Source organism: Bos indicus, chromosome 8 (assembly GCF_029378745.1).
Source record: "Bos indicus isolate NIAB-ARS_2022 breed Sahiwal x Tharparkar chromosome 8, NIAB-ARS_B.indTharparkar_mat_pri_1.0, whole genome shotgun sequence".
Classification (NCBI taxonomy): Eukaryota; Metazoa; Chordata; class Mammalia; order Artiodactyla; family Bovidae; genus Bos; species Bos indicus.
This window is the reverse complement of record NC_091767.1, coordinates 75,711,198-75,733,153: the sequence shown is the minus strand read 5'-3', so window position 1 is coordinate 75,733,153 and position 21,956 is coordinate 75,711,198. Positions and strand designations below refer to the sequence as shown.

Below are 21,956 nucleotides of genomic sequence, written 5' to 3'. Positions count from 1 at the left end.
AAAATAAAATACTAAAAAACCAGCTATAGCTATTGGTTGTGACTAGAAGCTTTGTAAATTGGAACAATCCTCTGGGAAAGCAGTTTGGCAGTATGTATCAAGAATCTTAAAAGCATTCACACTTTTTGGTTTACAATAGTGCAATATTGCAAACCCTAAATGTCCAAAATAAGTGAAGGGTTAAAAAGTTATTGTATGTCCCCTTTATGGATATCATGTAGCCATTAAGCTGATGGTTAAGAAAACTATGTAAAAATATGGAGAGTTGAATATGCCCTAATACTAATTTTTTAAAATATAGAATATAAGATACAGTATGTTTTTCTTGAGAGTCCCTTGGACTGCAAGGAGATCCAACCAGTCCATTCTGAAGGAGATCAGCCCTGGGATTTCTTTGGAAGGAATGATGCTAAAGCTGAAACTCCAGTACTTTGGCCATCTCATGCGAAGAGTTGCCTCATTGGAAAGACTCTGATGCTGGGAGGGATTGGGGGCAAGAGGAGAAGGGGACGACAGAGGATGAGATGGCTGGATGGCATCACTGACTCGATGGACGTGAGTCTGAGTGAACTCCGGGAGTTGGTGATGGACAGGGAGGCCTGGTGTGCTGCGATTCATGGGGTCGCAAAGTGTCGGACATGACTGAGCGACTGAACTGAACTGAACTGATGTTTTTCTTTAAATGTTGTTCTATGAATAATTATTAGCAGATACTTTCTGATTATAGTAACAAAATCCAACTCAAGCTAGTTTAAGCTAAAAAGGTAACTAGACTGTAAGGACACTAGATTTTCTCCTAATACAAGAGGACAGGCATGTAATCAAACCTTAGAGGGACAGGACAAGTTCTAGAACCAGAACCTGAAACCTAGGGAAGACTTTCTAGCTCTTGTGTTTCTTCTTTCTGAACATCAGCTTTATTCTTGTCTCCCTGCCAGTGACCTTCTCTGCTACCTAATCTATAGTCTTAAGCTTCACGTCTCCTCATAGAAGCCCCACTTCCCAATTCTGGGGGATGCTCTGATGGGCTCCACCTGGTGTAAGCAAGGACGGGACCCCACAGACCCAACAATGTACCTACCTAGAGGCCCACACCTGTAATCATGAGGACAGGCAAAACACCAGCTCCTAGAGAGGGAAACCCCTTAGTGTTGCTACTGTAGTATACATAAAAGACTCAGATACACTAGAATGTTAACAAAGATTGCCTCAAAGTGGTAAAACTAAATGTGATTTTTTAATTTTAGCATGTGTCTCTTTATAATAGAAAAATCTATTAAACTCGCCATGGCTAAAGTTGTTTCTAGCCATGGGTCTCTGCATTTTGGTTCTCCCAATGACAGTCACCACAAAGCTACTAAAGCTTGGTGGGTGGTGCTTCTTTTGGGGAATGAATTCCATCCTAGGAGCTGTTTAAGGAAACAGAAAATCTTCAGCTATACACAAGACCCCCTTGAGTTATTGAACTCTAGCCCAGCCACAAGAATCCTTTCAGCTTCCTTCTAGGGAGCTTTGCTTCATCCCATAATGCTCTGCAGAAGTGTGGTGTATGTGGAGAAGGTGTGTTTTCTTCCCTACTACCAGCACCCAGTCCAGAGCTGGAAAGGAGTGGCCACTCAGTATTGACTTTGTTTGAACTGAGTCTTCTTATAGAGAAAAACCTTGAAGAGTGAAGAGATTTAGACTGATAAGAGAGGCCTCCTTGAACTAGGCAGGGTCCTCTGACCCCTTTCTCAAATTCAGGCTTCATAGACTTCCCTAGCTTTTCTGTTCTTCACCCCCGCCCTTGTAAGAGCTACAAACAATATTTGGAGAGACTGTCTCCGTTATGTTTCCCTGACCGCCTTCCAGATATCCCCCAAAAGACCTTACTCCTAACAGAGGTCTTTGTCCTTCCCTATAAATGGGGCCCCTAAGGGTCTTAATATGTCCTGAAAGGATAGGAGTCCTGGCCAGTTGCCTGGCAGAAATGCTAGCAAAGAGGGAGACAGGGGATAAAAGTGGGAGCTCCCCAACCATGGTACTCACAGGACCTCAGATCCTTCTCTGGAGTAGGAACTGTCATTGGCCAAATTATTCTCATGTTGAGCCAGAGAGGGATGGGAATGCCTTAGAGGCTGAATGGACAGCCATCTGCAGGGAAGCTGAGAGGTTTAACCAATGCCTAAACTGCTACTGAATATTCTTGGACTGGACGTTAGGTTTCTGCCAAGCCATGGGCATTGGACAGAAAGGCATAGAGTTGCATTCTTTTGGATCTCCCTCTATAATATTGAGACTAAACATGCTTATTACCACATACTGCCAAGGGATGTTTTGGGGGAATGGCATAACTCTTCAGGGAGCCACAGCCTCAGGAAGTTTCTGAGCTGAACCACTTGTGACAGAAACAGAGTTGGTCTTTGATACCCTATCTTGCAGTCTCTGCCCATCAGAGAGTGGCCTGAGCTCCAGATCACCCCATTTTCCTTTCCTTCTCAGTACTACCTGTCCTCCTGGCCCTGTTCCTTTTCCTGCTCTAAGTCTGTTCTACTTTCTCCCAGGGGAACTGAACAGAGTACAGACATGACTATTCCAGAGGTAGCCTTTCAGCATTTAATAACTCAGAACTGCTTCCACCAGCTCCCTCCTAAAACTAGAGAAAAATTCATGTGCGTTAGGCAAAGAGAGGTTAGATAATGTTGATACAAGCACTTTGCCTCTTCATACCTCATTCTAAATCCATTTCATTTTCCATCTTCCTGAAAATTAGTGCTTGAAGGTGAGGACAGAGGTTACCTTTCCTGTGGGAAAGTGAAAATTGAATCATGTTGTTACCTTGAATCATCTGTGTTCAGTCCATAAGACAAAGGCAAAATTGTTCAGCACCACGGAGAGTGCCTTTCATCCTGAAGGCAAGATCAAGAGCTGGTGAAAGTTGAGGATTTGTAGCTGAAACCCCTGCCAGTCTGGTCTGCTTCCACTCCTATCCAGCCACCAAGAGTCCCTCTTTTCCTAAACCCCTTAGCATTTTCCCCCTTCTTTTACTTAACTAGGCTTTTAGAAATGAACTCCCTTAACTTTCCCCCCACCTTTCTGTCTCCATGTTATCTGCATCCTCCACCTATTTTCACCTCCCTTCCATTTCAGCAAGGAGTGTTCCTCCTCTTATCTGATTCTGGTTCTATCTTCTCTTGACTCCTCAAAGACCATAGTCCATCAAACATCTCCCTTTCTACTCAATTTTCTTCCCCTCAATGTGAAACAGTGGTCATGTGTTCCCTCCCTTCAAAGAATCCTTCAACTCCAAAACTCTCTGACTGGCATTCATTCTCACTCTGTCTTCTCAGTTTAGCTCCTTGAGAGAACAGCCTGTGTTCACTGTTTCTACTTCCTCATCTCCTATTCCCTCCTACATCCCTTGTATTCTGGGCTCTGTTCTTACCATTCAACCAAAACTCTGTTTGCTGAGGTCACCTATGACTTCCTCACTTCTAAATATTATCTTTATCTTATGGAATCATGTATTAGTTTTGACACTGTTGATTTGTTTCACCTGAAAACTGCTTGAATATCTTCCTGGATCTTTTTCTACATCTTGTCTTTCTGCTCCTACTCAGTCTTCTTCTTCCACTCATTTCCTAAGGTTGGATGCTCTCCAGGACTCTATTCTTGGTTCCTGTCTGCTTCACTGTGCTTGTTCTCCCTGAGGTTATTCTCCTCTGTGGGCTTCAATTACCATCAGTCCACAGCTCTTCCTTGAGATCCTGAACCTCAATTCCTACTGACTAATGATGTCATCTAGTGTCCAAAAGACACTTCAAAGCTCAACCTGTCCCAAACTGAGCTCATCTGGTTTTCCCTGACCATAGTTATGCCTTCTCCTGCATTGTCTGTTTTAATAATTACTACAAGCATCCCTTTCCCAGTTACCCCACACAGAAAACTAGGAGTGTCTGGACTCCTTCTACATTTTATCTCTGAGATCTGCCACTCTACTCTCTTTAACATCCTCCTTTATGGCTTTTTATCTTCTGCTTAGTTCAGGTCTCTGTCATCTCTTGCTGGCACTGTTGCAATAGTTCCCTAAATCCCAGTCTCATTTCCTTCCCACAAATCTTGTACATGACTTTTAGAGTGTCCTTCTCCATCTCAAATCTCATCATGTTACTCCCCTACTCAAGGCTTCACTGGCTCCTCTGCCACCATCTTCTGAGTAAAGAACAAAATCAAGGCCCATCTTCCACCATCATCTGAGCCCTGCTGGCCCTGCAACTTTATTTCCTGTCACTGTTCATCATCATACCTTCTAGGTTTCCACTGTAGCAAAATATTGACTGTTTCTTGAATGTGCAATGCTAGTTTCAGGCTTCTGAGCCTTTGCAGATGTTCCCTGAACATCCTTCCTCTTAAGATAACTGGGAAACTGATGTTTGGAGATCTTTTCAAAAGTCCTCCTCTGGGAAGTTTTCTCTGACCACCCTCCCTTTGTCCCTTTCCCTCTACATTTATGGCTCTTGTTACATTTACTGATAATTACCGGGAGCTCCTTAAGAATGGGTCTATTTCTATATATCTTGATGAGCCCCAGGCTGACCGCTGATAACTGAGGGAAATGCAGCGTAAGGAAGTGAGGAGAGAGAGGAGACAGAATGCTCCCTGATCAGGCCCCTCCTCACCCTGTTGAGTGAGCATCTCTTCCACAGATATCTCCCCACATAAGCCAGGCCCCAACCTGGGTGGTGACAGGCCTGCTGCTGTGGATTGGTCACTGCCAGAGTACACTGTTCATGGCTGTGTGTCCCACAGAGCCTGTACTAATAAAAGCCTCATAGCTATACCACACATAGAGTGTGCTGGATGTAGTATATATACTAAAGTGGAAGTGAAGTCATTCAGTCATGTCCGACTCTTTGTGACCCCATGGGCGGTAGCCTGCACCAGGCTCCTCCGTCCATGGGATTTTCTAGGCAAGAGTACTGGAGTGGGTTGCTATTTCCTTCTCCAGGGAATCTTCCTGACCCAGGGATCGAACCCAGGTCTCCCGCATTGTAGACAGACGCTTTATCATCTGAGCCACCAGGGAAGTCCTATATATATACTAAATACTACTCTAAATGCTTGCATATTAAGCACTAGATTACATAGTCTCACTTTATCCTCACAGAAACCTTTGACATAGGTATTAGTATAAGCCCCACTTTACAGATGTAGAAACTAAAGCCCAGATCACATAGCTAGTGTTATAAATGGAGGAGCCAAGATTTTTTTTTTAAAGAGTAGTCTAAGTGGTAATTTGTTGAAGCTAGTAATTTGTTTGATAGGTACCCAGGATCTCACTATACTGTTTTCTCTGTTTTCATGTAAATTTAATAAGTTCTATAGTAAAGCATTTTTAAAAGATTGGGCTAAATCAATGTGTTTTAAACTCCCTCCCCCACCTTTCTTTTAAAGCAATAAAACCTTTTCTTCAACCAAAATCTTGCAGAAAAGACTCCTATGTAAGTGAAATCAAAATGGATCTATTCTGGGGATTTCCCTGATGGTCCAGTGGTTGGGAATCACCTTGCAATGCAGGGGATGCGGGTTTGATACCTGGTCCGGGAACTAGGATCCCCTGTGTTGCAGAGTAGCTAAGCCCTGTGTGCCGCAACATGCCTATGCACCACAACCAGAGAGCCCACGCACCGCAATGCAAGATCCCACATGACACAGTGGAATCCCGTGTGCCACAGCTAAGACCTGATAAAGCCAAATAAATATGTAAAAACGGATCTATTCTAGTTTTAGGGAAGCCAGACCCCCTCCTGTTGCTCTCCTTTCGCACTCAGCCCTGCCCAAGGCCCAGGGTTCAGGAAACACAGTTGAATAAAAATCACTGGACCAGACTAACTCTGAAGATTCTTCTGGTACTTCTGCCTTCCTCTAGTTATATTGGTTTTGCGCTGGTCATTAGCTGATTTATTCCATCCCAGAAACAGTGAGATTGAGCTATTAATCATCTCCATAGTCTTTGGAGAATTTGCGTGCAGGGTTGTAGAAACATGCGCTGCTGTTAGAGATGCATTTCAATGTCTGTCTCTGCTGAGTGTTTATTAATAACCTTGCTAATCACCACTCTAGTTTCTGGATCTAGCTAACTCCTGTCAGATGTCCTTGGGGGGCATTTTAAATTTTCCCTGATTTCTTCGAGCCAGATGCTTCCTTCTGCCTGGATTCCTCTCTGATACTTGTATTCATGAATATTTCACATCTAATCTCCCTGATTATATTTCCATGTGGTGGTCATGGTGCATTGGCTGCACTTCCCAGGAAAGACATACAGGAAGCCCACAGTGAAGGCTTGAGTTTGCAGGCACAGTGCCAGAATCTTTGTTCCTGCCTCAAAGTTGGCCTTCCATCAAGGACAGTGATGGGGAAACGCTGAATGGGACCTCATAGTCTAGGGCTTTACATGCTGGCTCTTGACCTAAAGGGATTGGCAGTGTCACTCAGGAATCCCAGTGGCCTTAGGGAACACATGTGGGTCCCTGTGACCAGAGTCACTCAACAGCTTCCCACTCAGGCCCCATCCTTCCTGCACTGGCCCCCTCCAGTGTTGCCACCCAGGACCTCCAGCCTGAGAAAAGACACTCTGATGGACTCATCTGCATCAAGGAGAGAAAAGTTAGCCACAAACGCCCAAGCACTTGAGTTCTTGAAGTTAACTGTGGGAGAAAGCAGAGGTGATGGTCAAAGAGGCAAGATGAGCCAGGGGGCATAGTGTCCTGGAAGCCAGGGGAGGAACCCTTTCCAAATGGACATAGTGTGTGTGACATGTGACAAACACTACAGAAAGAGGAAAGGAAATTAGAAATCTGCCAGTGCATCCCTGGGAGGGCCCCACAGGCACGTTTGTGGGTTCTACCTTTGAGAAGCCCTCGCTCAGGCGGCCTTGGGAGTGAGCGTCCCTGCAGCCTAGTGCTCACCGGCTGGTCTCCATGTCCCCTGCAGGCAGCACTGTTTTGACCACAGAGAGACATGGATGGGTCACTAGAGGCCTCCTTCTCCAGGGCAGCAGGGGACAGGTGCTGCCAGAGATCAGTCTCCCAAGGAGGAGACGAGCCAGGGAGGCAGAGGATGAAGGACGTGGAAAGACCAGTGGCTTGGGAGGTTGCCTGGGATGCATGCACTGAGCCCCCAGTCCCCCAAACCTGTTCTACCCTTCTGTCCCATTCCCTGACAGCTAAGGCTGGGAATCAGAGAAGAGGACACAGGCCCGGGTTCTGCCCTCAGGAACTCACAAACCACTGTGGCAACACAGCCCACCCAGGCCTTGCACTCTGGATGGCCTAAAGAAACACAGACAAGGCCAGGATTTCCCTCTAAAACATTCTAGACTTTTCCCTTTTCCTTTAGTGGCAAGCATGTTTTCATCCCCCCTGCTTCATTCTAAAGGGAAACTAAACCACCATAATGGCTGCATAGCCTTCCTTTAACAGTCACCAGAAGCCACTCAGATCCCTGGGCCTGGCCCCACAGGGCCCATCCTCCAGCATTCTCCCTGCCTCTCTGTCTGCTCTCCGTGTCCCCAGAGGCAGAATAGGCACAGCCCTGGAGCCTCTCTGCGATCCTCTGACCTTAAGCTTACCACTCTGTGACCCTAGGTGGATGGTTAGGATGGCAGCATCCTATGTCCATGGCTGGTTATCAGTTCCTCAGGGAGAGGGTGAATGACTCCAGCACCTTCCAACTGACTGAGGCAGAGTAGGACAAGGCCCTGGATCTTGTAGCAGAGATTTAGGGGTGTTCTGGAGAGAATAGTGAGGCTAAAGTAGGACTTGGAGCAGCATAACACCCATAGCAATGGGAAGAAGTCGGTAAAGAGGGCAGTGAGGGAGACCAAAATGGTTCCAGACCCTGGACAATGCACAGAATGCATGCTGTCTTGTCATCTGTAGTGTCCAGCCCTGTCTGGGCAACACAGGATGAGCTGGCCACCGGCTGACTTGCCATTGTTTGTCTTCTCACCTGCCATTCCAAGCCAACCATTCAGGTTCTCTCGGGAGACACTCTTTAGGATCCATCTGTGAAATGGAGACGTTCTCACCAGAACTGCATGGCTACAGCCTGGAAGTCTAGCCTGGCTCAGCCAGTTAGTTCTCTGGATCCTGGGAAGGGATCAGCCAGAGCTGGGGAAACAGAGGAAGAAGGCCCGTCTCAGGGAGCACCTGCTCAGACCTTAATCCAGACTTAAACTCACAGGAACCTAGAAAGATCTTTCTAAACAAGGCAGGGCCCTAAGGAGCATGGCGACTAGTATGGGAGGCAAGAGAAGGTCCTGTGGGTTTAAAGAATCACAGTAGGCTTCCTGGGGGTGGCAGATGACATGGGACTTAAAGGACAGACACCCAGATGGGTGTAAATGGGGCCGAGATCCTGGGCTCTTCCACCCAGCTCCCGATCTTCCTTCCGTGGTAGACGGGTCTATCCCTCCCTTCCTGAACGCCACCTGCTGCCAGGGAGAAATACCCACAGAGGACAGGTGAGAACAGCCCCCTGTGTTCACCTCCTAACAGCTCCCTGTCCCCCTGCTTTCTCCCCCAGGACCCAGCCGCCGCCTCCATCTCAGACGGAGACTGTGACGCCCGGGAGGGTGAGTCAGTAGCCATGAATTACAAACCATCCCCGCTCCAAGTGAAGCTGGGTGAGTGTGTCTGGGGGGTGAGGGAGATGTTGGGCGTGGACAGGCAAGGTGCGCTGGGCTGGGTCTGCAAAGAGGTACAGCTCAGGCTAGATAATTCTAAGACTCTAGCCACGAAGTCACTGGCACCACCAGGTACCTTCTCTCCTGCAAGGCCAAGAGGGAGGTGATAATTCTCTACAGACGCCCAGAGCTCTAGAGGCATCTCTAGGGCCCAGAAGGTTCCAGGTGTTCTGGAGCATAGCTGCAGGAACCCCAGAGAGAGGGTCGGAAGCCCCATCAGACACTGGACCAGGTTGAGAGGAAGCTGCCTTAGAAGTGGGCATCAGTTCCTGTGTCTGAGGGCAGAAAGGAGTGAGGCTCCCGAAGCCTGGAACCTGGCTCCTCTCCCCTAGAAGCTGAGCCCCTCTCTCCCTTCCTAGTCAGCCTATCTGGATATCTCCGGATCTTGTTGGCTCCTGTTTGGAGGAACTTTCCCTTAGTTTCTTAATAAACCCAAAGCTCTCCTGGCTTCCCAGGGTCACCTTGGGGGTTTATCTCACGTCCACTCCAAAGTCAGTTTATGCTGCCGCCCGATCCTTTGAGCCACCTCTCTCCCAGTCACTGCCCAGAGCTCCTTCAGCTGCTGCACTTGCTTTACCTCCCCCCAAACACCACCTCTCTCCCTCAGGGACCATCTCACTCACCCAAGGCTGCCATACATAACAGACTTCTAATTTTTAAAAAATGGTTTCACTAATTTTGAGCGTATACAAATTTTCTTCTCTGATTTCTCTTCTCTTTCAAAAAAATGATTTGTTAAAAGCACTTTCTTCCTTCTAGACTTTTTGAATGGCTTTAAAATTTAATATACTTTTTAAAAAGTGCAATGGATTAGATTATGCTATTAGTATAAAAGCATGTTTCTGTTTCTTAGTTTTAAGGTCATTTAATGGAATAAAGATCACAGCACCGTGAAAAAACAAAAAACAAACAAAAAAAATGGTTTCAGGAATTCCTGGCAGTCCAGTGGTTAGGACACTTCATTTCCACTGCTGAGGGCCTGGATTCAGTCCCTGGTCAGGGTACTAAGATCCCACAGGCCATGAGGTGCAGCCGTCAATAAATAAATAAACAATTTGTTTTCATGAGTGAAAATATAGCTCACACAGTACATCCAGGAAAGAGTTAACAATTAAATGCAGGCCATGACCATCCTTCAGAACTTCTCTGCCATCCCGGCTGCACTCCTGCTCATCTTTCTCCCCAGGCTCCAACTGCCCATCAAATACTGGGCCCTCTCCTTAGTCCTGAGAAATCTGTTTCAAACCTTGCTCTGCAGCTGCCAGGACACCTTTTCAGAGTCCTGTTATATTATTCAGCTTTTCTTTTTTCCTTTTAACTTGCTTTTCTCCTTCCAGACCAAATCCAGGGAGCCCCTCAGGCTGTTTTTCTAAACAAGAGAACAGTCCTCTCTGTGGAATTTATTCGTCTTCCCAGGACAGGACACCAGACTCAAACTGCAGCCAGTTTATTTGCTTATTATTGTTTAATTTAACAACACAAGTATTTAACAAGTATAACTTCTTTACTCTTTCCCGTCATTTTCTCCTCAGAGATCATCATTCCAAGCGTTTTGTTTTTGGTTTTTAGTTTTTTCTAGTTTTATTTTATATTTAAACACAAGTGGTATCATACTGTCCACATTTTCTGAAATTTTTTTCTTTTTTGTTTTCTGATTAACGTCTTAGAGCCCCTTCTAAAATATCAATATATAGAGAATGACTTCTTTTAATAGTTGCATTGTAGTCTGTAGTTTGCTTTTGCAGTTTATTAGCATTTTTTCACTGTTTCAAACAATTCCAGCATGCTTTTAAAAACAACGTTTTCCCCGCTGACCATTGTATTACCACCACAGCTCCTCTAGAAAAATTCACAGCCTTATCCCAGTTGCACTGAGGAGAGTCCCCACCAGGAACTTATAAGGCAAATTGCACCCCCTAGAGGCTTGGGGTGGTAATGGCAGCTGCCTGCGGGGAAAGGAGGTGGAGGTGGGTTTGAGGGCGTGAGACAGATGAGCAGGGCAAAGAAAGAGGGTTAGAGAGTGGGAGATGAGAGACATGGAGGTCGAGAAAATTCCAGAGTACAGTAGCTATAAATGCCCATCCCATCCTTCCTCTCTGGAACTTGTTGTTTTGTGAGAGCTTTCCCCTGGCAGTCCTTTTGCCGGTATCGGAGCTGCTGTGAGGAGGAGGAATGGGTAGACAGGCCTCCTGTAGGGCCCAGGCAGAAACTGACATCTGGTAGCAGAGCCACACACCAGGCACTGGGTCCCTTGGTTGCCAGTCCCATGAATCTGGTAGGTTCTAGAGCCTCGGAGAATCCACAGGCTGACCGAGGAGTCAGAAGTAGTCTCGGCAGAGGGCTCCCCCAGCCTGCTGCCCTTACCCTGCCTGCCCCATGCTGCCCCTCCCGCTCCACAACCTTCAGCGGCTTCTCTTCCTTTTCCATTGAGCCCAGACTCCTCTGCTTGGCATTCAGGCCTTCATGCTCCAAGTCTGTAATCAGAGGGGCCCCCAGTCCCTTGTGCACAGGATCTCATACGTGACTGGTGACACAGATGTCTGCTGAATAAATAAATGACTGAATAAATGTGTCCAACTTTTCTAACCTGACCTTCCTCCATCTTCATCCTTCCATCCGGTCCAGATCCACACTTATTAAACTCACTTCTAAATGCACTTTTCTATACACTACCCTTCCTTCCTCAAATGCCCTCCTCTCTCTACCTCAAGTGGGCTTCCCTGGTGGTTCAGAAGGTAGAACATCTGCCTGCAGTGCAGGAGACCCAGGTTCAATCCCTAGGTTGGGAAGACCCCCTGGAGAAAGGAATGGCTACCCACTCCAGTGTTCTTGCCTAGCGGAAGCTAGCAGACAAAGAAGCCTGGTGGGCTACAGTCTATGGGGTCACACACAGTTGGACACAACTGAGCGACTAACATTTTCACACTCCACCTCAAGGTGTCACCTGCAGGAAGCCCTGCCACCCTTCTATTCCATCTCTCCCTCTCCAGCCTTTCTCTGGATCAAACACATGCTAGCTAGCCCACTTGGGAGTACAGTTCCTGGAAGATGGGGGTCAGCCTCCTCCTGTCGCCCTTCACTATCTTCCTCAGGTTGGGCAGAGCAAAGCACTGTCTCTTTCAAGATGCAGGGCCTAGAGTTGGATCCTTGCCTCAGTTCTTAGAGAAGCAAGGGGTTTCACCATGGAGGCCAGCCCAGGCTGTCCTGAGTGGTAAGGCAGGTTGGCCCTGGTGGCAGGACACAGCTTCTTTCCCATGTTCCCCTGCAGAGAAGCAGCGGGAGCTGGCCCGGAAGGGATCCCTGAAGAATGGCAGCATGGGTAGCCCTGTCAACCAGCAACCCAAGAAGAACAATGTCATGGCCCGGACAAGGTAGGGCCCCGCCCCACCCCACCCGGACCCTGCCAGCCGGCTCCTGTCTCTGCTGGTTCTGAGCCTCCCCTCTTCCCTCCCTCCTCAGGCCCAGCTCCTCTCTGAGAGGAGAGAATCTCATCGGATCAAGGTGGTGGGGTGGGATGGGGTAGGGTGGGGTGGGGGTGGAGAGGGAGGTTGTAGGGTGTGGCCCAACCCAGTTCCTTGCCATGCTGGTGTGCTTCAGTTGCCAATCCAGTCCCTCAAATTCTCCACCCAGGCTGGTTGTCCCAAATAAAGGCTACTCCTCGCTTGACCAGAGCCCGGATGAGAAACCACTGGTAGCCCTTGACACGGACAGGTGTGTATGGAGACATCGGGGCAGCCAGGCAAGCCAGAGCAGTGTGGGAATGGGAATAAACAAGTGGGCTGAACAGGCCACACCTGCTTTACTGTCAGAATGAGGGTGTCCCTCAGCCAGGAGCTCTCCAAGGGTGAATCCCCAAAGAATGGAGATGGGGGGAGCAGAGACAGAAAAGGGGATCAGTGCAATCTGCTGCTGTTCCAGGACAGCTGACCTGGCAGCTGCCCCTAGAATGGGCCCTGATGCCGTGGTACCCTGCCCACTCTGAGGGAGGAGCCCTACTGCGGGGCACAGACCTACCTAGATCTAGACTTTGGGAAAACCCAACAAACCCAGGTGATTTGAACCTAGGAAAAAGAGGGGCAAGGCTGTGGGGTAGTAGCAGCTTGATTTAGAAAGAGGTTAAGGGTAGTAACTATTTAGAAGGGTGGGGCTAAGGAACCTGGCTTAAAACTGCATTCCCACAGCAAGCATGGTTTCTGCTAAGATTGTGCGTTTATTTGGAAGTGTGGGGGGAGGGGGCAGTATTGACTGATGTGGGGGAGGGTAAAGAGAGTTTTCTATTTAATGTCTGGAAATCACTTCCTCTTTGCCTTCTCTCCTCTGCCGCCAGTGATGATGACTTTGACATGTCCAGATACTCCTCCTCTGGCTACTCCTCTGCTGAGGTGAGGCCCCACTGCTTCCTGCCCTAAACGCACCTTAGTAGGACCACCTATAGGGGAAGGGGTGGGGCTAACACCAAAACACCCTGAGCAGAGCAGTGGGCAATAGAATGGGAAAGACTAGAGATCTCTTCAAGAAAATTAGAGATACCAAGGGAACATTTCATGCAAAGATGGGCTCAATAAAGGACAGAAATGGTATGGACCTAACAGAGGCAGAAGATATTAAGAAGTGGTGGCAAGAATACACAGAAGAACTGTACAAAAAAGATCTTTATGATCCAGATAACCACGATGATGTGATCACTCACCTTGAGTGCTGGAATGCAAAGTCAAGTGGGCCTTAGGAAGCATCACTATGAACAAAGCTAGTGGAGGTGATGGAATTCCAGTTGAGTTATTTCAAATCCTAAAAGATGACATTGTGAAAGGGCTGCACTCAATATGCCAGCAAGTTTGGAAAACTCAGTAGTGGCCATAGGACTGGAAAAGGTCAGTGTTCATTCCAATCTCAAAGAAAGGCAATGCCAAAGAATGTTCAAACAACTGCACAATTGCACTCATTTCACACACTAGTGAAGTAATGTTCAAAATTCTCCAAGCCAGGCTTCAGCAATACGTGAACCATGAACTTCCAGATGTTCAAGCTGGATTTAGAAAAGGTAGAGGAACCAGAGATCAAATTGCCAACATCTGCTGGATCGTAGAAAAAGCAAGAGAGTTCCAGAAAAACATGTACTTCTGCTTTATTGACTATGCCAAAGCCTTTTACTGTGTGGATCACAATAAACTGTGGAAAATTCTTCAAGAGATGGAAATACCAGACCACCTTTCCTGCCTCCAGAGAAATCTGTATGCAAGTCGAGAAGCAACAGTTAGAACTGGACATGGAACAACAGACTGGTACCAATCGGAAAGGAGTACGTCAAGGCTGTATATTGTCACCCTGCTTATTTAGCTTATATGCAGTGTACATCATGCAAAATGCCAGGCTGGATGAAGCACAAGCCGGAATCAAGATTGCTGGGAGAAATATCAATAACCTCAGATATGCAGATGACACCACCCTTATGGCAGAAAGTGAAGAAGAACTAAAGAGCCTCTTGATGAAAGTGAAAGAGGAGAGTGAAAAAGTTGGCTTAAAGCTCAACATTCAGAAAACTAAGATCACGGTATCTGGTCCCATCACTTCATGGCAAATAGATGGGGAAACAATGGAAATAGTGACAGACTTTATTTTGGGGGGCTCCAAAATCACTGCAGATGGTGATTGCAGCCATGAGATTAAAACACACTTGCTCCTTGGAAGAAAAGCAATGACCAACCTAGACAGCATATTAAAATGCAGAGACTTTATTTTGCCAACAAAGGTCTGTCTAGTCAAAGCTATGGTTTTTCCAGTAGTCATGTATGGATGTGAGAGTTGGACCATAAAGAAGGCTGAACACCAAAGAATTGATGCTTTTGAACTGTGGTGTTGGAGAAGACTCTTGAGAGTCCCTTGACTGCAAGGAGATCAAACCAGTCAATCCTGAAGGAAATCAGTCCTGAATGTTCATTGTAAGGATTGAAGCTGAAGCTGAAACTCCAATACTTTGGCCACCTGATGTGAAGAACTGACTCATTGGAAAAGACTCTGATGCTGGGAAAGGCTGAAGGCAGGAGGAGAAGGATGAGATGTTTGGATGGCATCACTGACTCGATGGACATGAGATTGAGCGAACTCAGGGAGTTGGTGATGGACAGAGAAGCCCAGTGTGTTGCAGTCCATGGGTCGCAAAGAGTCAGACGCGCCTGAACTGAGGTGGAGCCGGTGCTGGGTGGGGCTAAGATCTGACTCCACCTCCAGTGGCGGGCGCACAGGGTTAGGGGCAGGGTTCGGACCCAGGTTGGGACAGGGCCCTGAACTACAACGGGGTGTGATATAGAGGCGACAGCTTATGGGCGAGGGCCTGAAAGGGACGGGGCGAACAGAAGCAGGACCTGAGGTGGGAAGTTGCCCTTAGAAAGGGGTGGGGTGAGTAGCAGGGCCAGGTGGAGCCCCAGGAGGATGTGCCTGTAAGGGAAGCCAGAAATGAGGCTGGGCCTAAAAGGAGGTGCAAAGCCTGGGGTTTCTGGAGAGCCAGGGATGGGACAGGGCTGGGTGTGAACGGCTGGTGCCTGCGGATGGCCCCGAGCCTGACCTCCCTCCCCTTTGTCTACAGCAGATCAACCAAGATTTGAACATCCAGCTGCTGAAGGATGGCTACCGGTTAGATGAAATCCCCGACGACGAGGACCTGGACCTCATTCCCCCCAAGTCCGTGAACCCCACCTGCATGTGCTGCCAGGCCACGTCCTCCACCGCCTGCCACATCCAGTAGCGGGCGGGGCCGCTGCGGCCGCCGGGGTGGGGCCGCCAGGGGCGAGCTTGGACCCTGCAGGGGCCAACCCCTCCCCTGCTCGTCCACTTGCCCCCCGGGGCCCCGCGCCCCCTACAGCCGCCAACCTCGTAACAGTCATTGCTTCCTCCTATGGTAGGACGTGTACCTCTGTGTGTTCATGGAGCCGGAGAAACCAAAACCGGGTCTCTCTCCACCCAGGGGGGCTGAGGAGGGGAGGGCTGTTTGTTCAGTTACTTGGGGGACCTTGCCCAGCATCCTGCCCCCTCCCTGAAGCCTGTCTAGTGGAGGAAAGGGGTGACTGGACTTCGTGGAGGCTAACGGTAATGAGTAAGGGGCAGGATCACGAAGCCAGGGGTTTGGCTCCACCGCAGTGAAGCCAGGAACCCCCAGCACCAGCCAAGGAAAGGGGCTGGGAGGGAGAAAGGTCCAGGCCAACAGGGTCAGGGCCCAGCCCCACAGAGCCGCCTCCACATGCTCCCTTGCTGGCCCATGTACCATTTGCGTTTCTCCCCTCATCTCCAGATGGGAAGTCTGGCAAAGCTGCCCAGTGGGATATTGTCCCCCATCCATCGGATCACTGCCATCTTCCTCATCTTTGCCCCATTCACCTCCTTCCTTGCTGTCTGGATTGTGTGGCGGGTGAGGTGGGCCTTAGAGACAGCCAGAGTTTAGGTGGTGTGATCTGTCCTCAGCTGCCCCTAACTAACACATCTATCTCTCTGCACCCCTTCCCATGCCCCCCACATTTCTGTTCTGTTCATCTGTCCTGGGCTGGAAGCAGGAGGTAAGGCTGGCCTCAAAAGCCCCATTGTGGTCTTACTCTAGCACAAGATCCTAGAGGCTGTTCCCCAGGAAGAATCTTCAAGAAAGCAAGCCTGGGAGAATACAGTGGCAGCAGGTGTATGGTGGGGATGGCTTGGCAGAATGTGTGTGCACCTGGAGCTGTCAGAGCGTGTGTCTGCATCTCTGGGCTGGGCCTGTCTCTCTAGATGACTGTGGTGACCATGGTGGGGAAATGACTGTGTGACCTGTTAACAGTGTGAGAGGCTGCTCAGCAGTTCAGTGGACCAACAGCCCTGGGCTGGGGGGTCAGAAGTCTGAGTTCTGGTCCTCGCTCCAGCATGCTTCCTCTTACCTCCAACAAGTCAGTTATGTTCTGGGCCTTCTGTTTCCTCCATGGTATAGTGAGCAGCATCTGAAATTATTTTGAAGGTTATTTCAAACCTGAAGAAATTTCTTCACAGGAATTTCCTTGGAGGTGGATAGGGAGGTCTCTGGGTGTCTTCAGGTATACCTGGGGTCTTCCTGAGCTGCATGTCTGTGTGGAGAAAAGAGGGGCAAGTTCCTGTGGGACCTGTGTATGTCTGAATACATGTGGATCTTTGGGGGAATGTGAGTGTGTGTGTCTGTGAATGTATATGTATATGTGGGTATCTATTGTGTGTGTAGCTGTACCTGTGTGTGTAACTGTACCTACGTGTGTAGCTGCATACAGTGTATAGCTGTATCTATGGGGTGTGTGAGAGTCAGCATGTATGTACCTACTGCTGCTTCTGCCACTGTTACTCATTGGTGGAGGGGCGGAGGTGGTGGCCAGAAAAGCTGAGGATGAAAATCAAGAGGGAGGAGGGGACCAAGGCCCTGTCCTGGGCCTGGGCAATACAGACCTGCCCCAGGTGAAGAAAAACGAAAGCTCAGATGGCCTACACCCGCTCAGGTCTCTGCTCCTTGAACCTCATATCCCAGGGCCAGTCCTCAGGCTGACCCCATCCCGCACACGCTGGCCAGTCCACTCTAATACATACCACTCACATGCTGCAAGTGTGCGCAGGCCACACCCACAGCCCAGTCCCTGGCTGCCATCCTGGGAGGCTGGAAAGGGGAGAGGGCAGAGAGAAGAGAGAGCAAGGCTGCTGGCTTAGGAAGGGTATCACCTCTCCCTGCACCACACCCAGGGGCTGCCAGCTCCCTTCAACTTCTCCAACCCAACCCCACCCCCTCTTAGTTCAGGGACCCTGGTTAGATGATGAGGAAATGCCAAAGGGAGGCAAAGGACAGAGAAGTCAGCTGCAGGACTCACATGGCCCAGACTGGCCCCCATCTGAGCCCATTGCTCCCACCCTGATCAGCAGACCCACCCCCTGTCATCTGGGCACCAGAGCCATGCTTCCTACTACCACCACCACCCCAGGCTCCTTGACTCACCCTTCAAGAACACGGGTACCTCCTCTTTTCCAGGCAGGGCCCCCACCAGGGCTCATTTAGACTGCTGCCTTTGCTGCTGACATGCTGTGTGACTCTGGCCCACTGCTCAACCTCTCTGGCCCTGAGGAACAAGGGAAAGGCTCCCTCCCCACAAGATATACCTAATCCCCTGGCAGACAGGGGCTTCTCGCTGAGGCCATGTGGTGGAGAGAAGTAGGAAGCTGGTGGCTAGTACCCTCTGGGTGTAGGGAGAGTGCGCAGTTCCCACCTTCCTACCCAGGAGGTTGGAGGGGAGAACGGAGGCCTTGGTTTGCCCCTGTCGCCCTCCCCCTTGTAGATACTGCCTTAACACTCCCTGCCCTCAGCACTGGCTGCCACCCAGCCAGGTTTCTCCGTGCTCACTAATTTATTTCCAGGAAGGTGTGTGGAAGACATGAGCCGTGTATAATATTTTTTTTAACATTTCCATCGCAGTATTGACCATCATCCTTGGTTGTGTATCGTGTAACACAAATAATGATATTAAAAGCATCAAACAAAGCTAGCCTCAGCTCCCTACCTGGGGTCGGGGCCAGGGGCAGATGGGCCGGGAAGGGCAGAGAACTGACCCTCTGAGCTTCACCCCTAAGAATCTCCATTCCTCTTCACCACAGTGAGAAGCTTGGCCTAGAAGGTCTCTGGGGACCTTGTGAACTCTTGGAAATTGGGCCCTTTTGAGAGGCTGAAGGCAGGAAGAGACTGGGGTGGGGAGTCAATCTTCACCTCCCCCGGAGATGGGGCTGAGCCAGATGATATCATAATGGGCAGTGCCCATCGTAGAGAGGGAATCAGGGTGGGGTAGGGGCAAGAAGGCTGAGAGGGAGGGAAGCTGAAAGACCCTCCATAGGAGGGGGTCACAGCAGCTAGGGGTACCTGCTGGGCTGTCTGGAAAAGAAGGGGTGGTCACTGATGTCTTGCAGGAGCCCTTGGTAGGTAGAGCCCACCACGGCGTCCCCCAGACCCCACTATGTTCCTCTTTTCCCGAAAGACCAAGACCCCCATCAGCACCTACAGTGACTCCTACAGGGCCCCTACCTCTATCAAGGAGGTCTACAAGGACCCACCTCTGTGGGCCTGGGAAGCCAACAAGTTTGTGACCCCGGTAAGTGGCAAGCTGGTGTGGGAGGTTTGGGGGAGTGCAGTCCAGAATGTATGGCTGTGGGTGTCTGGAAGACTGATGGTGTGGCTGTCATTGTGTGTTTGTAATTATTTGTAGTTTTGTGTGTATGTGATTCATTTGCTTAGGCATAGAACTTCTAATAATATATATAAAGTAGTACAAGATCCTGCCCTCATGGTACCTTACTACTCCACCAGGATAGGGGATGGAGAGATACAGATGATAAGAAATAAACAAGATTGTCCAAAATTCTGTAAAGGAAATAAACATGGCACTGGAAATGAAAAGTCAGAGAGAGCTACTTCTATTGAGAGTGATGGAAGAGCTCTCTCTCTCTTTCAAGGTGACATTGAGTTGAGCCTGGAAAAGTGAGCAACAACTAGCTCACCTTTGAGCTATGTGAGGAACTGAAAGAACAGGATTCCAGGCAGAGTGATCAAAAGTGCAAAGGCCCTGAGGCTGCCTGTGGGCTGTGCCTACAGGCATGTTTTTATGCATGCATGTCACAGTCTCCTGTAGTGGAAGACAGGTGGCCAAGTTGGGGTGTGCAGCTTCACAAAATGGAGAGGAGATGTGTGAGTCTAATTGTGACTCTGCCCAAGGAAGATTATCTGTGTGTACCATCCAACACAACTTTGCTGAGTACTTACGTGTGCCAGGTACAGTACGGTTACAACCATGTAGGGCCAGGCCCTGCCTCTGGGGAGCTCTCAGTAAGAAATGAACAAAGTGCCCAATGTGAAACATGCAACAGCAGAGGCTTGTGGTGGTAGAAGAATCAGAAAGAAGAGCTCACTCCAGGGACCTGAAGGGTGGGTCTACTAAGAGATCCAGGAGGGACTTCCCTGGTGGGCTAGTCATTAAGAACGAACCTGCCAATGCAGGAGACACAGGTTAAATCCCTGGTCCAGGAAGATTCCACATGCTACAGAGAAATTAAGCCCATGCTCTGCAACTACTGAGCCTGCAACTAGAGAAAGCTTATGCATAGCAACAAAGACAGTGCAGTCAAAAAATAAATTAATTGATTTTTAAAAAGAGAGCCAGGAGGAGGACGCTTTGAGCAGAAGAGATATAAAAACAGGCAACACTGGGGTGGCGACCCACCAGCTACTAAGGACTAGAGCAGAGAGAGAAACCAGCCCTACGGTAAGAGAGGAGCCTGCAGACCATGAAGAGCCACAGGTTGTGTTGCGAAATGTGGTCATAATGCTCCAGGTTTTTGATCCTGGGAGTGTCATGTTTGAATTGTAAGCAACTCTGGCCACAGTGGCAGGAGATTGAAGGGACTGGGACTGAGGGCAGGAAGCCCCATGAGATGAAGGATAAGGGGAGAGGATGTAGGTGGGAGATAAGGAGAGTCTGTAGCAGTGAAAAGGGGAATTGTTGAATAGGAGGACATTTTAAAAATTATTTTTGTAATTACAAAATAAATATATGCCCAATGCAGAAAATTGGGATAACTAAGAGAAGCACAAAGAAAAAGGCCTATAATTCTCGCTACCCAGAATAACCACTGGTAATTTACTACCCTGTGCCCTTTTAGGAAGCAAAAAAATTTGATGAAGGTGGTGTCATGTTGTAGACCATGTTTTGAATCTTGCTTTTTCTGCGAAACCATCTATCAAGTACGTTTTCCTGTGTCAAAAATATTCAATAATGTAATTTTAATAACTATGGTGTTTTACTTTATGAATGTACCAAAATATAGTTCAGGAATTTTATATTATTGGAAACTTAGATTGCTTATAAAAGTTTGCTAGTATAGTCATTCTTGTACATTCTTTGTGTACATCAACTATTCTCTTAGGATAAATTCATAGATATGAAACTGTTGGGAGAAAGGCCACATCCAAAAAACTTTGGATATATTCTTCAAATTGCTGTGATGAGGTCATAATAATCTACATTCCCACCAGCAAGATATGAAAATGCCTGCCTGCTTTTCCAAACTCAATAGGAGAGAATTTTTAGGAAGTAGGTCAGCACATCTTGGTCACCATCTGTATGTGAAGATGAGAGAGATTAGGATGATTCCTGGGTTTAGGGCTCTGGAAAACTAGAGGAATGGCAGTGCCACCAACTGAGATTTGGAATGCACAGTAGAGAGAGGTTTGGGGTTCTTCTGGGGGCAAAAATATTCAAGGACTTCCAGGTAAAGATGTCTGATAGGTAGCTGGATATACTTATCCGAAGCAAAGAAAAGAGGTCCGGGCTGCAGACATAGATTTTGAAATCAACATATAGGTGGTAGCTGAAATCATAGGAGTAATTCAGATTGCCAAAAAAGAGTAAGAAAATGGCCAAAGACAGAACTTTGGAGAACATCAATATTCAGGGGGTAGGTAAAGGAAGAAGAGCCATGAAAGGAGACAGTGATAGGAGGAAAAATCCAAGAGAAACCAACAAAGGCAATATTATTAGACAAAGCTCAGTATCGAATGTTGTCAGCACAGAAAGGGATCTCTTGGCTGTAGTAACCCTTAGCCACCTGACTATACAGCTTCGTTGAGTGGAAAGAAATGAAAGTTAGATAGTAGTAGGATTAATAATGAAAGAAAAGGCTTTTGCTTCTGACAGTATGGTGGTCTAAAACCCTGAAGGACGCTCCTGCTTCCAAACAACTAGGTCTTGCATAAAAGTTAATTTTTATTTGGTTTTGGATGTCAGTGGAGATGAGTGGTAAGTATACTAAGACGACAGGATTGCCCTGAGAACAAATGCCACTATTAGTACTACAAGCAGGAGTTTAAGCCTTAAACTAGCTGCAAGATGGAGCAACCTAAACCTGTAATTCCCAAACCGAACCAGGAAATCCAATGATCTCTGGCTCCCTGCCCCCCACCCCAGCCCCCACACACACATGTATATATATTCTGTGTTGGAAAATATCTTCAATGTAGGTGTCTAGATACCCTTCAAAGTACAGTCATTCAAATCTGAGCTCATAATAAGAGATATAAGGAAACACACCACCATATGACAGAGGCAGTAGAAACAATAAACAACAGCCTTAAACCTCCGAGGACATAAGATATTGGAATTAACAAAGAATACAAAATAATTATGAGTCTTTAAAAATAAAGTGTGAAATCATCAAGAAG

General features: G+C 48.1%; 2 protein-coding genes across 12 annotated transcripts in view; both read left to right on the top strand.

The window, feature by feature from the left end:
- FAM219A (family with sequence similarity 219 member A) overlaps window positions 1-18,233 on the top strand; it is a 61,485-nt gene extending 43,252 nt beyond the window's left edge. For 2 of the 6 annotated variants that reach the window (XM_070795014.1, XM_019966437.2), the window contains exons 2-6: window positions 8,566-8,665; window positions 11,994-12,096; window positions 12,356-12,436; window positions 13,053-13,107; window positions 15,309-18,233. In XM_070795014.1, the coding sequence (XP_070651115.1) occupies window positions 8,566-8,665; window positions 11,994-12,096; window positions 12,356-12,436; window positions 13,053-13,107; window positions 15,309-15,467 (498 nt within the window). In that variant the 3' untranslated portion in view covers window positions 15,468-18,233. The remainder of the gene's footprint in view (window positions 1-8,565; window positions 8,666-11,993; window positions 12,097-12,355; window positions 12,437-13,052; window positions 13,108-15,308) is intronic. The other 4 variants (XM_070795017.1, XM_070795015.1, XM_019966438.2 and 1 more) reach the window with 3 other exon arrangements.
- A 225-nt stretch (window positions 18,234-18,458) lies between these two features.
- The window catches only part of MYORG (myogenesis regulating glycosidase), a 39,319-nt gene continuing 35,821 nt past the window's right edge, over window positions 18,459-21,956 (top strand). For all 6 annotated transcript variants that reach the window (XM_019966422.2, XM_019966432.2, XM_019966421.2 and 3 more), the window contains exon 1: window positions 18,459-18,834. In XM_019966422.2, coding sequence (XP_019821981.2) covers window positions 18,700-18,834 — 135 coding nt within the window. In that variant the 5' untranslated portion in view covers window positions 18,459-18,699. The remainder of the gene's footprint in view (window positions 18,835-21,956) is intronic.